At 36.2% G+C, this 11,828-nt stretch overlaps 2 protein-coding genes across 11 annotated transcripts; one reads left to right on the top strand and one right to left on the bottom strand.

The window, feature by feature from the left end:
- The first annotated feature begins 837 nt into the window (after nucleotides 1-837).
- On the top strand, nucleotides 838-6,769 carry LOC108164465 (transcriptional activator protein Pur-beta). 10 transcript variants are annotated; one of them, XM_017300199.2, is made up of 9 exons: nucleotides 838-900; nucleotides 3,036-3,196; nucleotides 3,270-3,332; nucleotides 3,413-3,525; nucleotides 4,006-4,108; nucleotides 4,461-4,579; nucleotides 4,636-4,757; nucleotides 4,991-5,096; nucleotides 5,170-6,769. In XM_017300199.2, the coding sequence occupies exons 2-9, from the start codon at nucleotides 3,151-3,153 to the stop codon at nucleotides 5,323-5,325; spliced, it is 828 nt and encodes a 275-aa protein (XP_017155688.1). In that variant the 5' UTR covers nucleotides 838-900; nucleotides 3,036-3,150; the 3' UTR covers nucleotides 5,326-6,769. The 10 variants fall into 10 exon arrangements, with proteins under 10 accessions (XP_017155688.1, XP_017155689.1, XP_017155695.1 ...); XM_017300200.2 differs by having other exon boundaries at nucleotides 4,446-4,579; XM_017300204.2 differs by having other exon boundaries at nucleotides 882-900; nucleotides 3,142-3,196; nucleotides 4,446-4,579.
- Nucleotides 6,770-6,920: 151 nt separating this feature from the next.
- LOC108164464 (NADH-ubiquinone oxidoreductase 49 kDa subunit) lies at nucleotides 6,921-9,323 on the bottom strand. Its single transcript, XM_017300198.2, has 6 exons — nucleotides 9,145-9,323; nucleotides 8,947-9,071; nucleotides 8,732-8,841; nucleotides 7,999-8,200; nucleotides 7,749-7,936; nucleotides 6,921-7,695 (listed from the first exon to the last, which is right to left on the bottom strand). Exons 1-6 carry the CDS (start codon nucleotides 9,249-9,251, stop codon nucleotides 7,006-7,008), a joined length of 1,422 nt encoding a protein of 473 aa, XP_017155687.1. The 5' UTR covers nucleotides 9,252-9,323; the 3' UTR covers nucleotides 6,921-7,005.
- Between the last annotated feature and the right edge of the window lie 2,505 nt (nucleotides 9,324-11,828).

Below are 11,828 nucleotides of genomic sequence, written 5' to 3'. Positions count from 1 at the left end.
ATTTAAAATGTTGGGTCAAAATTAAATTAATTCGTTGACCATTGGCAATTTAATTTTCAATATGGATGCATCACAGTTCGTCGGACATGTTAAATACTTAGGTGTTGCATCTAAGAAGACTTCATCGTCCTAAATCGCGCACTTTCTGCCGTCGTTTGGCTTTAAAACGAGAAATTGAAGTAATACAAATCTTTTGTATCACGCTGCATTTTTTTCCGAAAACGGGCGTTTATGTTTAAAACGAGAAAAAAAATTAGTTAAAACCGGAGCCTGCCTGATTGTTAATTACGTTTCAAATCAGCTTGAAAACCATTAAAAAATAACGTGACATTCCATACTATTTACGTTTCATGTTTTGACCTTTTTTGTTAAAACCTTATATTAGGCACAACCAAATAGAAGTAAGCATTTAAAATTTGCATATCTGATAGAAAATTAACACATCAATGTGATAAACTTCTGTGTTTAGGGATGAGGGTCCTATCCAGCTAGTAATATTCAGCCGAATACCAAAATTGAGGACTATGATTTTCGTTCATAGACATAGAGAGATTTACCCATTGCCGACCAGTGGGTATTGAAATATTAGCCACGAAAATGATGAAACTTGAAGAATTTTATCGCAGTTATCGTGGTATTTTTTAAGCAAAGATAAAGGATTGGATGGACCTACAAGAAATGTTATTAGAAATATTATACGTTAATATATCCGCGGTTTAAGTCAAGTTGTTTTTTTTCTTTTGTTTTAATATAGGGGGCTTAAGTGGGCTACGTTCGTTTTCTCATTGGTATATTTATAATACATGTTGAAAATGAGACGGTATATTTTGTTACATTTCCGAGGATCAGGTCACACTGTTTTCGTCGGTCGTGAAAAAGTGCGTGTGTGTGTGTGTGTGTGTACGTATTTGTGATTTTATTTAAATTAAAAACTTTAACTAATTAAAATGCTAGTGTTGTATTTTATGTTTGTTTTTGAAGTTTGAGGACAGAAGTTCTTCACAAAGTTAATACATGCTCATAAATCAACCATACTATACTTACACTCACAAGCAAAAATACATTTTTCGGAATTGTATCTATGTGTGTACGTAGATACAGATACATCCATATGTACGTACACATGCAATTGCGAAATCGTTCAAGGTTTTTGGTGTGTAAGGAAAAACGCTAACAGTGATGAACCTATGTATATATGACAATTTTCGTGAATAAATTTACGTTCATTCCCATTCCCTTATGTTGTGACCGTGCACATACTTATGTACATATTTACATATACAGCTACGCCGTAAAAAATAGCACCAGGGGACTGATGTGTAATTGACGGATTTTGCTTAAGTAATGGTTCTAATGAACGTTAAGACTAATATGTAAGGTATAATTTATCGTATCCCCGAGCACTGGTCTGATTTGCAAACTCCAAATAAAAATATTTGGAAAGAAAAGGATTTTATCAGAAATTTGGGCACCAAAAAAAATAAAACCAATTTACAAAGAAATCAAAACACTATAAAATACAAAGGAACTTTCCACATTTGTTTGTAAAATATGTTACTTTAGTTGTATTTAAAGGTTGGCATTTTGTTGTAAAACCTTTGGCAGCAACAACAGCAGCTCAACATATTGACATTAAAGCTCACCCAATTTTCGCATCTTTTCCTTGGGATATTGATCCACGAACCATGCAGGATACTCCAAAGATCTATATTGTTCTTTGGTTCCGCATTAAAAACATATTTTTTAACTTAACCCAAAATATTAGCAATGGAGTTCATGTCTAAAGACTGAACAGGCCAATCCATTGCACTAAGTGAATTGTGCTCGAACTACTTTCGCGCTTTCTTTCTAGTTTTTTGGGTCATTTTCCTGCTGGAAGACACAAAACAACTCTATTTCGTATTCTGCATAAAGCAGAATCACTGTTTCTTTGATATTGACATAGACATGTTGCCTAGTACGAAAATCATGCCCATACGATTTTGGTTGCTTTTCTATGTCTAATAAATTTACATGTGAGTCAGGGGGTTGTATTCTGCATTCGGTAGTCGTTTCACACAAGAACAAGACCCTTTTACACCAAAAAATAAATTTTGGCTTTAGTCGGACCACAGGGTGTTTCTCCATTTTTCTTTGTCCCAACTTTACTGCTATTTTGCATACCAAACTTTTTTTTGCCCTATGCCTTCCCGTGAAAAGTAGAATTTTCCTTGGACTACGAGTACCCATTTTACGTTCTTGTAAACAAGATCTAACTTTTCTGGTACTTGACGATTTTTAAGATCCTTGCTTTAGCTCTGTGGCCGACTTAAATGTGTCCTCCTTGCTCTCACGAACCAGTAGTTTTACCAGAAATGGGGATATCGCGTCCTTTCATCCATGTGTTTCTTATTGAAAACATATTTTAAAGCATTGCTAATCATTTTTGTTTTAACAACAGACAATTAGCCACACCTTAGCATAGGTCCTGCCTTCTGAAATGAAAGTTTTGATCCTTTGGCTTTTTTCTTCACTTTAGTGCTTTCCAAGACCCATAATTACTTAAATTTTGTAACTTTCTTGTCACAATCACCTAAAGCCACAGATTTTTAATTCAATCAAGAACTTAAAATATAAAGAAGCTCAGAAAAAAAAGCCATTACATAAAACAGTTACTGGTGCTATTTTTGTTGGAGCTCCATTTCGCTCCGCTTTTGCAAAATTGCCTAAAGTTATAAGAACCGTTAGAATTGAGAGAGTAAGCACACTTCTCTCAGAGAGGAGACATATAAAGCTACATTATATTACAGTAAAGTCCAGCAAATGTTGGACAGTGGTCTTGTTTTGAAGGAATATAGACAGTCGTCCCTACTGGTGCTGTAAATGCCAACCACCCATACATATGTACATATATGCTACAAAACATTTCATGTATGAAATTATACACATATCTATTCGATTCGGTAATAGATTAGCATATTAGCATATACCTAATAATAATAATAGTTGAACATATGTACATGTACGATGAGCTGAGCTGCACTTTTTCATAGTAGGCTACGGATTGAGCAGTGACTGGGTTGAAGTCGAACCAAAGAGCGGAAGTGTCAAGAAACGAAATAGACGCACAAATTTACCAAGCTAAAAATTGTTCATTGACAGTATTTCGTAATGTCTGATCTTGGAAGTGGAGATGAAGGCATCTCAGGAGGATCAAGTATGTCGAAGAGGAAGAAGCAGCGAGTGTGTCGCCTGTGCACTGACCAACATTCTCCTAATGTTTATTCTAGAATATAATGTCGCTAACATGGAGGGTTCCTCAAGCAGAAACGATTTCGATTCCTCTGGCAAAGGTACATATGTTAACTATTACTATTACTGCATTTAGCTATAAATATCAATATCTACATCTACATTTCTTATTTTCTTGAAGGTGGCGGTACAGTGGAACAGGAACTGGCTACAAAAATGCTTCAAATACAATCCAAGCGATTCTATCTAGATGTAAAACAAAATCGGCGCGGGCGTTTTATTAAAGTAGCCGAGGTAAAAAAAAAAACGAAAGCTCACATTCAATTTTTGTTTCTTCAAGAGTACATTAACTTACACCACACTGGACATCAGTCCAGTATTAAGATAGACCAAAAAAACGCCATCAATTTTAATTTGTTATGCCTATACATATGTATGTAGGGCTTAAAAATTAATATTACTTTCGGACTACCCAGCGATAAAAAACTTGTGTACTGTTTGAAACACAAAAACAATTTCCGTCTCAAAAAACTAAAAAAAAGCTACAAAGTCAATCTATTCAATATCCTTCTCGACATATATAATCAAAAACAGCGCTAAAAATGGCAATTAAATTTCAGTTTACAAAACTCGTTAAGATTTTATAAAAATCTGAAGTTTTATATTTGAAATAGCAATAGTCAAAAAACAGTCTAGTATCGTGTTGTCGTATAGTCGGGGCACTAGACTTCACATTGGTTTTACTCGTACCTGAGGAAGATTTTTTCATTTCAGATTGGCGCTGATGGCAGACGAAGTCAAATATACTTGGCCCTTTCAACTGCTGCCGAATTTCGCGACCACTTATCATCCTTTAGTGATTACTATGCATCACTAGGTACAAAATTATTGATGTACCCTTGCAGAGCGGACAAGAACTTGAAAATAATTTCTAGGTAGTCAAAAGATGCCATCCAGATCAAACAAAGTTATTTAATTTAATATTTTCAAATGCCTACAACTAAATTATAGGCAAATGAGAAAAGAAAGTCGATTCAAATTAGCATTCAAAACTTGCTAAGCAAAAACGACATTGTATTGTAGTTGTAATCGTTCTTAATTGACAAGTTTTTGAATTCTGCAAGGGTATTTCAACATCGGCAAGCCGAATCTACGATTTTCTTTTGTTTTAGTTAGATTATTTTGGAATTAATAAAATAATTATTAATAATAAGCTGGTCAAAACACAGGCCCTCCGAACACAGACAATTTGCCGGAGGATGGTAAATTGAAGTCCGAAATGATGATCAAAGATTATAGAAGATATTATTTGGATCTAAAGGAGAATGCCCGTGGCCGTTTCCTTCGGGTAATATGTATGAAATATCCTATTGGCAAACATAGGCTAACAATACCAATTCAAAGGTATCACAAACCATAACAAGGGGTGGGCCTCGATCGCAAATCGCACTACCAGCCCAAGGAATGATCGAGTTTCGAGATGCGCTCACAGACTTACTGGAAGAGTTTGGGGCTAATGATGGAGGGTATAGTAAAAATATATATTCCATTTTATTCATAAGTAAATATGTACATATAATGTATATTCAGGATTTCATTTAAATCTCATTTTTTTGCCCTCCTGCTTGACCTTTTTTCCAACATTGTTCTACTCAATGTAAAGCAATAGCGTTAAAATAGCCGGGCAGACATCTAGATATTACAAAATATGGAAATACAGAAAAAGAAATATATATTTTAATATTTATTTTTTCATTAGGTTTAAAGGGGACTTGCCCGAAGAGCGTCATATGAAGGTTGATAATAAAAACTTTTATTTTGATATTGGGCAAAATAATCGTGGAGTTTATATGCGGATAAGTGAAGTACGTATTAATAATGATAAGAAAATAATACATTTAAGACTGTAAGATCTGATTACGATACGATTTGTCATAGGTGAAAAACAATTTTCGGACCTCAATAACTATCCCGGAGAAATGCTGGATACGCTTTCGTGATATTTTTAATGATTACTGCGACAAAATGAAGAAAACGTCCGACCCAATCACTGCCGACATTAATCTACCGACATCAACAAATAGTCTTAAATAAAGGGTATTGATAAAAGCCGATTTAAGCAATTATAAAAGATGCATGCATCATTCTTGGCTCCTAACAAACGCGAGAGCTTATTAAAAGTGACGGAAAAATAAAAAAGCTTGCAATGTTCGAAAGAACTAAACCTTAAAATATGTGAATTTTTCAGCTTGAAAAAAAACAACAAAATATATACAAACACACACACAGTAGCATTTAGCGAATGATGTATTAGTATTTTTTAGTTTATGTATTATAATATAGTTTAACTAAATCGACTAGCGTTAAAGGATAGACAACTTGAGCGTAACCAACAAGCAACTCAAACACAATCGAATGAATTAACTTGTATGTAAGTGTACTCAGTCAGATTCACATACCTCAGCCAAGCCACTCGCAACGTCTCTTACGATGGCTAATACAATTGTTATTGATTAACATAAATTAATGACGCCGCTTGAAAGCATCTGAAAAATGTAAAAAAAAGAATAATTATATTTTTAACAATGCCTCTTGATTAATTTATATGTCTAAATTGATGTACATACGTCTTACCCTTGCTTCGGCCGATAATAGAAACATGCCACGGATACATTTCGTGTGTCATGGGAGATGTATGTATTTAGCTAATTGATAGATTATGTCGCAATATTAATCAGGTTAATGCCATTTTGAAACTTTCATAGTAAATACATATGTACGTTGCAAATTGTTAAAGCTTCTAGAAATAATATGTTAAATATTACAAAATATCTATCTTAAAATAACTCCTAAAAGCGTTTTTAAAACAAAAGTTTCAATGTGATCACGTAGAATAAAAATTATTAGATACGAAAAAAAATGCATAGCAAATTAAATTATAAAAACATAACTCGATAGTGCAACACAGACACACACATCCCACATCCAAGTTGTTGGTCGCAGAGGGGTTTTATTTTAGAGCAAAATAAATCGAGTCCTATAAATATCTACGCGACAAATTACCTATTGGTTGGAGTTTTTCTATTGACATCAATGTGTATAAATTAATTATTTAGTCTTTAATGTGTTATGTATGACTTTTCAGCTTTTAAGTTCAATGAGAATGGCATTGAATTATTATAGTAAGATTATGAAAATAGGCGCTACTTCATTGCATAAAAAGAACAAACCCCAATTGTACATGCATACTGATGTGTGCAATTTGTTATATTAACACGACCATTGGCATGTTACGACGCGTATGCGATAGAGAGCCGGTGACGGAGTTGGGTCGGAGTCTGGCCATAAACTCTATACTCTTATATTTACCTGGTAAATATAAGCTAAAATAGATATGACAAAGATAATTATATATATATTTAAAACCCAGAAAGTTTATCTTCGATGTTGTTTGGCAAGAATACATATTGTATATTTTAAGAGTTATGTGAAAGTACTATGGAAATAAAGTTAAAACTCAATAATATGGGAATGAGAATTGTGTCCACAGTAAATGAAAAAAAGAACTGGATTTTTCCCTTTCGGTTTTGGATTACAACAATAAATCGTCAATGGTCAAAGGAAATTTTCCGGGTCCGATTACGATAAATCGATGTTGCCGTGTTTGGATATAAAGACAATAAAACAAATTTGTTACGACCATAACTCTGATTTTAATAACCATTTTTCATATACAAGTTCATGAAAGCATAATATTGAAAAAATCATCTTCGTCTATCGATCTATTTCGCCAAAAACTACGTCCAATGTTCCAATAATGGCAACGACATCGGCCAACATATGCTGTTTGCCAATTTTCTCTAACGCCGCTAAGTGGGCAAATCCGGGAGCTTTGATCTTACAGCGATATGGACGGCTGGAGCCATCTGACACTAAATAAACACCGAACTCGCCTTTGGGAGCTTCTATGGCTGTATATGTGGCGCCAGGTGGCACTTGGAAGCCTTGAGTAAATAGCTTGAAATGATGAATCAGTGCCTCCATAGAAGTTTTCATTTCGGAACGCGACGGAGGCGTCACTTTAGCATCGTCCGTCTTAATTTCTCCTGCAGGCATTTGATTGAGGCACTGGTCGATTATGCGCAGGGACTGACGCATTTCCTCGATGCGGCAAAGATAGCGATCATAGCAGTCTCCTTTTGTGCCGATCGGCACGTCAAAGTCCACAAGATGATAGGCGTCGTATGGCTGCTGCTTCCGCAAATCCCATTTGATGCCTGAACCACGAAGCATGACGCCACTGAAGCCATAGTTAAGAGCCTCCTCAGCAGTTACAATGCCGATGTCCTCAGTACGTTGCACCCAGATGCGGTTGGTGCTAAGCACATCCTCCACTTCATCTAGGCGCTCGGCGAATTTTGAGGCAAACTCATAGATATCGTCCATTAAACCAATCGGCATATCCTGAAAGCTCAGAGATTAGATCTCCATAAATTCTGACAACACTTGTACATTACCAACGACACACCACCAGGTCGAATATACGCAGCGTGCATACGGGCTCCGGAAACACGCTCGTAAAACTCCATCATTTTTTCGCGCTCCTCGAAGAGCCAAAAGAACGGTGTGAGTGCGCCAACGTCTAGGGCATGTGTCCCTACAGCCATTATGTGGTTTAGAATGCGTGTGATTTCAGCAAACAGCGCTGGAGCGAATATAGAAATGCAAAAAATATTTAATGTAATGATTTGATCTGAATATACTCACTGCGTATGTACTTGGCCCGGAGAGGCACATCAATATTAAGTAGCTTTTCTACGGCCAGAGAGTAACACTGTTCGTTGCACATCATCGAAACATAATCCAAACGATCAAAATAGGGAAGAGCCTGCGTATACGTCTTGTACTCAATAAGCTTCTCCGTGCCACGGTGCAGCAATCCGATATGTGGGTCCGCGCGCATAACAGTCTGCAAAAAGTTTACATACCTTAGTAAAATGGCTATATGTGCAAAAATTATTTTCAATTTTTCTTAAAAAGTAATAGCTGTTTATTTGGTTTGACTATGTAGTTCTTTTCTCTTATTGTTGTGCTCAGTTACGACAAATTTTCGTCTTCTTTGAACTCCATTTGTGGTACCATTAGCTTAGATAAGAAATCAAGCTCGCGCTCTACGTAGAAAATAGATATATGTGCAATCATGTTTATTCATTTTTTGAGAGTCGCAGTGTTAGCATCTTTTCAGTAAAAGTGACAAACTGATTGATTCTGTACATAAGCACTCATTATTGCTTCAAACCAAACAAAATTTAAAAAAATTGAATTTTTGTTAAAAATGCCACATGGTAAATAATTTTCAGCAGGATAATGCGCCAATTCATGTTTTTTCTGGGCCTCAATGGACTATTTTGAGACCCACAATAAACCGTTGATTAAGTGGGCTTCAATGAGTCCGGACTTAAATCCAATTGAGGATCTGTGCGGAACCTCACACCCTTACCTCGCCGTCCAGTTCTAGCACCAGCCGGAGTACTCCGTGAGCAGCGGGATGTTGCGGACCGAAGTTAAGTGTCAAATTGCGCACCGACTTTTCGACGGGCGTGACTTTGCCTAATTTACGATTTGGATGGGAAGGTGAAGAGTTGAAGTGTTAAATATTATATTATATTATATATTATATTATCCACTTGATCTGTGTCGCAGCAATGTACATACTATTCCATGGGGGCACTTTCCAGAGCGAAGTTATTTCGTCGGGATACATCACAGGGCCGCTGAACTGCTTCATGAATTCCGGATCCGGGTACCATTTCGCAGCTGCACGGCGGTGTTGATGCGAACTGGGATAAAGAGGAAAAAGAAATTAAAAAATTAGACATTTTCAACAATTATGTAAGCGGGTCGATGATATACCTTAGTAAGCCGCATCCTATTACAGAGGACTGCGGCGGCTGTAACCCAAAACCCTGTAACTGCAACCCGGAGCGCAGAGAACGTTTCACAATGCTGGCGAAAGCCATTTCTCTCCAAAATAATTAATGCAGCAAAATTAATTAATTATTTTGATTTAGAGGCAGTGTGACCGCGGATTTATCGATCAAATATACCGTCCGACCCTCAGAAATATACCGAAACATACCGCCTCATTTTCAAAATATACCGTAAATATACTGACGAATTCAAGTTATATTTTACATATGCCTCGTTTTTGATATTCCGTCGAATATTACTAGCTATATAGAACATTTAGCCATTCCATCATAATTTTCTACTTGATTGGCTTAATTTAAAAAATTTCTTTTATTGGATTTCTATATAACGTTGAAAATGAAATTTAATAGATTGATGAAATTGACAAAATATACCATTATATACCGATATACCGTAAATATACCGTCGGGTCAATTTAGACCTCACAAATTACCGAAAAGTATTAAAAATACCGTAAGCGGTATAAAATATACCGTCCGATCCTCGGAAATATACCGTCTCACTTTGAAAATATACCGTAAATTTACTGACGAATTATCAAAATTCCATCATACATAATCCTCTTTTTTGATATTCCGTCGAATATTACTAGCTAGATACATACATCATTTTATCCGATTAATGACTCAATTTTCTGCTTGACTGGCTTGTCATAATTTTATCCAATTAATGAACTTAATTTCTACTTGACTGGTTTATTTTAAATACTGGCTTTTATTGGATTTTGTAAAAAAAAGGTTTTAGAGAATAATGCTGACAAACAAAAACCCTCAGCTCTGCCCACATATGTAAATAGTTTTATCTTATTGATGAATAAACTTTCTACAGGATTAATCAAGGTTTAAACAAAAAAGGTTCAACAAAAAAATGTTTTCACGTCAATGGTATTTGAAGACTTGTTGCTTATCAACAATTTTTATACTCTATTTCCTTCCTATTTCCTATTTCCTATTTCCTGTTAAAATCTGTTTTCCAAGCTGCTTTAAAAAGTAACTAATAACGCATTTTTCTCAGATATCTCGATCCCCATACCTATTCTTGGCCTCTGTAAGAAGACCACTAAGTGCAAAATATCGTTGAAATACCTTTACAACTGAGACTGACTAGTTTTGTGGAAAGCTTTGGTGAAGTCAAGGAATATTAAGGTTAGATGTTTTTTTTGGGCAATGGCTTTGGTAGCTAGCTGGTCTACGTAGAGTACACTATCTAGTACCGATTTGCCTCTTTTAAAACCTAGTTGGTTGTTGTGAATTAGTTTGTTGTTCAAAACAAACCACCATAACCTTTTTGCCACTATCTTATCGAGCGTTTTGGCTAGGCATGAGTTAAGTGATATGGGTCTGTAGGATTTTATGTCTGTTAGTGGTTTTTGTGATTTTAGAATCGGGAGGACTAGGCTGTGTTTGAGCGATTGTGGGATGTATGAGTCGAGTATTTTGTTAAAGTGGTTTATTATTCTGGTTTTAAGGGTGGGGGGTGCGTTTTTGTATCATTGAGTAGGAGGTGCGGTCGAGGCCGGGGGTGTTTCCTTTCAGGGATTACAGTGCTGATGAGAATTCTATGAGTGTAATGTCCTTTTCGACTTCTAATGCTGGTGGAGTTGGGGTGTAGTTTATAAGTGAGTCTGTGTGGGAATTGTTCGTACGGAATGTTGGGGAGAAATCACGATCGTAAGCTTCTTCTGACCACGTGTGGGCGAAGGAGTTGGCTATTTCGGTTTGGTTGGTTGTGTTTGTTTGGGTGTGTGGGTTAAAGATATTGTGAATGATTTTGACAGGGTAAAGTCCGCATAGTCGTCTGATGTTAGACCATGTTGAGGATGTGTCTGAGGTAGGGTGTATTTGGGCTGTGAAATCAAGAATCGATTTCTGTTTAGCTTCCCTGATTGCTCTTTTGAATTTGGCATTTGCTTTTTTATATTCTATGTAGGTGGTGTTGTTTATGTCTCGTTTGAGTTTATTCCATTTAGTGGTTTTTAAACTTTTGAGGATTGCTAGTTCTTTGTTCCACCAGGGAACGGTACGTGGGAGGTGGAAAGTGGTGTTTTGGGGGATGGAAAGATGGGCGCTTTGGATTATTATTTTTTTAGTTAGAGCGTTTTCCCTGTTGACGTTGTCGCTTGTTTGGGTAGTGGAGTTGAGTTTATGGATGTGTTTTTGGTAGAGGTCCCAGTCGGCTCTTTTCAGTTTGAAGGACGGTTTTGAGGTAAAATTTGTGTTTGTGTGTTTTAGTTGCGTCAATGACCCTTTGTTTGGTTGTTTTGAGTTCGCTTTTGATTACTTCTATTTCTATGTTGCGTAAATCGTTGGAGTAGATGACACCTTTGGAGGAGTTAAGGGTTTTGTGATCAGATGCTTTCACAGGAAAATCGTGGAATTTTACGATTTTCAGGAGCTTTGATGCCTGGGTTGTTCCTTTTGTTTTAATGAGCAGTGAACCGTCCCTGATTTTTTTGACTGAGTCTGCTTCACCTCCACATTGAAAGTCTAAGACTTTTTTAATAATGAAGGGGGACACGTTTTCGAAGGTTTTATTGTCTATTCTGATTATTGTAATTTATGTATTTGGGTTCGAGACACGATGATTTGTCCCACGGTGCGTGGAAT

The sequence above is a fragment of the Drosophila miranda genome, chromosome 5 (assembly GCF_003369915.1).
Source record: "Drosophila miranda strain MSH22 chromosome 5, D.miranda_PacBio2.1, whole genome shotgun sequence".
Taxonomy (NCBI): Eukaryota; Metazoa; Arthropoda; class Insecta; order Diptera; family Drosophilidae; genus Drosophila; species Drosophila miranda.
This window is presented reverse-complemented; position numbering and strand designations above follow the sequence as displayed.

Excerpts from the sequence above, each read along its gene's own strand:
- LOC108164465 (XM_017300200.2), top strand. The coding sequence starts at position 3,151 with ATGTCTGATCTTGGAAGTGGAGATGAAGGCATCTCAGGAGGATCAA. Across the intron at positions 3,197-3,269 it reads AGGCATCTCAGGAGGATCAA|AATATAATGTCGCTAACATG; the intron begins GTATGTCGAAGA and ends TGTTTATTCTAG. Across the intron at positions 3,526-4,005 it reads GTTTTATTAAAGTAGCCGAG|ATTGGCGCTGATGGCAGACG; the intron begins GTAAAAAAAAAA and ends TTTTCATTTCAG.
- LOC108164464 (XM_017300198.2), bottom strand. The coding sequence starts at position 9,251 with ATGGCTTTCGCCAGCATTGTGAAACGTTCTCTGCGCTCCGGGTTGCAG. Across the intron at positions 8,842-8,946 it reads GAAAGTGCCCCCATGGAATA|GCAAAGTCACGCCCGTCGAA; the intron begins GTATGTACATTG and ends ATCGTAAATTAG. Across the intron at positions 8,201-8,731 it reads TGCTAGAACTGGACGGCGAG|ACTGTTATGCGCGCGGACCC; the intron begins GTAAGGGTGTGA and ends AACTTTTTGCAG.